General features: G+C 39.2%; 1 protein-coding gene across 1 annotated transcript in view; it reads left to right on the top strand.

Moving 5' to 3' along the window:
• The window catches only part of Tstd3 (thiosulfate sulfurtransferase (rhodanese)-like domain containing 3), a 4,777-nt gene extending 3,392 nt beyond the window's left edge, over positions 1 to 1,385 (top strand). Inside the window, exons 2-4 of the mRNA XM_013036916.1 lie at positions 391 to 564; positions 654 to 813; positions 1,197 to 1,385. Coding sequence (XP_012892370.1) covers positions 391 to 564; positions 654 to 813; positions 1,197 to 1,269 — 407 coding nt within the window. The 3' untranslated portion in view covers positions 1,270 to 1,385. The remainder of the gene's footprint in view (positions 1 to 390; positions 565 to 653; positions 814 to 1,196) is intronic.
• The last annotated feature ends 149 nt before the right edge of the window (positions 1,386 to 1,534 follow it).

Below are 1,534 nucleotides of genomic sequence, written 5' to 3'. Positions count from 1 at the left end.
AAAAAAAAAAAGTCTCAGGGACTTTATAACCATGATTCCCAGATCTCAGCCTCCTGAGCAGCTAGGATGACATGTGTGAGACACTGGCATCCAGCACTTTATTCTTGGTCGGTAGTGGGGCTTGAACTCTAGGCCTGAGCGCTGTCCCTGAGCTCTTCAGTTCAAGGCAAGTGCTCAACCACTAGAGACACAGTTCCACTTCCGGTTTTCTTGTGGTGAATTGGAAATAAGAGTCTCATGGATTTTTCCTGCCCCGGCTGGCTGGCTGTGATCCTCAGATCTCAGCCTCCTGAGTAGCTATGATTACAGATGTGAGCCACCCAGCATGATGGCACTTTTAAACTGACTAAATTGTTTTTCTTTCCACTCTTCCCCCCCCCCCCCCCCCAGATTTAAAGTCAATACAGGGAAGCTGCCATAATGTTTGTACTGCTGTTCCTAAGCATATCACTTACAAGGAACTAAAAAACCTGTTAACTTCTGGAAACATTATGTTAATTGATGTTAGAGAGACATGGGAAATTCTCCAACATGGTAAAATCCCTGGGTCTATTAATATACCATGTAAGTAACATGCCTTAAACCCATTCATTAAATACTCAGTAACTTATTGTGTCCAAAATTTAATTGAGACTTTTGAAATTTTCCTTTAGTGAGTGAAGTAGGCCAAGCTCTGCAGATGAACCCAAAAGATTTCGAAGAGAAGTATCATGAAGTAAAGCCATCCAAATCTGACAGTATCGTGTTTTCTTGTCAAGCTGGAGTGAGAAGCAAAAAGGCTATGGACACAGCAATATCTCTAGGCTTCAGCAGGTGTGTAGATGAAGGCAAATCTGGATCCAGGAATGTGTATCACAATGTTTCATACGCATTCATTTAGACAAATACTTTAGTCATTGATGATGTAGTTCAGTAGAAGAGTGTTGGTTTAGTATGCAGAGGCTCTAGGTTCAACCCCCACCACCACAAAAAGAAAAAAAAAGGAAAAATATGTTTAATTACTGTTAGTAAAGACACAAAAGAGAGATTAAGAACCTACATCTTTCCATCTTATTCACAAGTAACTCAGTCTTTTAAATAAGCCCCTACTTTAAATATCAGTAGCTAGCAATATTGCATTATTTATCTCGAGAATTCCTACCAACCCTATTTTAACACAGGAGAGAAAATACTGATTGCACTATTTATGTTTTCAGTGCCCAACAGTATGCTGGAGGATGGAAGGAATGGGTAACCTATGAATTTCCAGAGAAGAAACAAGGACATTGAATTTTGGAATACAAGCGACTTCCCTTGTATACATGGAGTGTAAAATAGGATTGAGGCAAAAGAACAATCAAATCCTGGCACCAGTGGTTAAGCATAAGAGCAATCTGTGTAAACCAGTTGCTTGTTGAATTGTTTTGTCTGTAAATTGAGATACTGCTCCTTTGATAACGTTCAAAGGCCACAGGACTGAGATAAAGTATGTGTGTGACTTACCAAGGAACTATGAAAGGTTAGATTGTAGGAGTAATTTTTTTTTTTTTTTTTT

The sequence above is a fragment of the Dipodomys ordii genome, unplaced genomic scaffold, assembly GCF_000151885.1.
Source record: "Dipodomys ordii isolate 6190 unplaced genomic scaffold, Dord_2.0 Scaffold1603, whole genome shotgun sequence".
Classification (NCBI taxonomy): Eukaryota; Metazoa; Chordata; class Mammalia; order Rodentia; family Heteromyidae; genus Dipodomys; species Dipodomys ordii.
The sequence above is the reverse complement of the archived record's forward strand: the minus strand, read 5'-3'. Positions and strand labels throughout refer to the sequence as shown.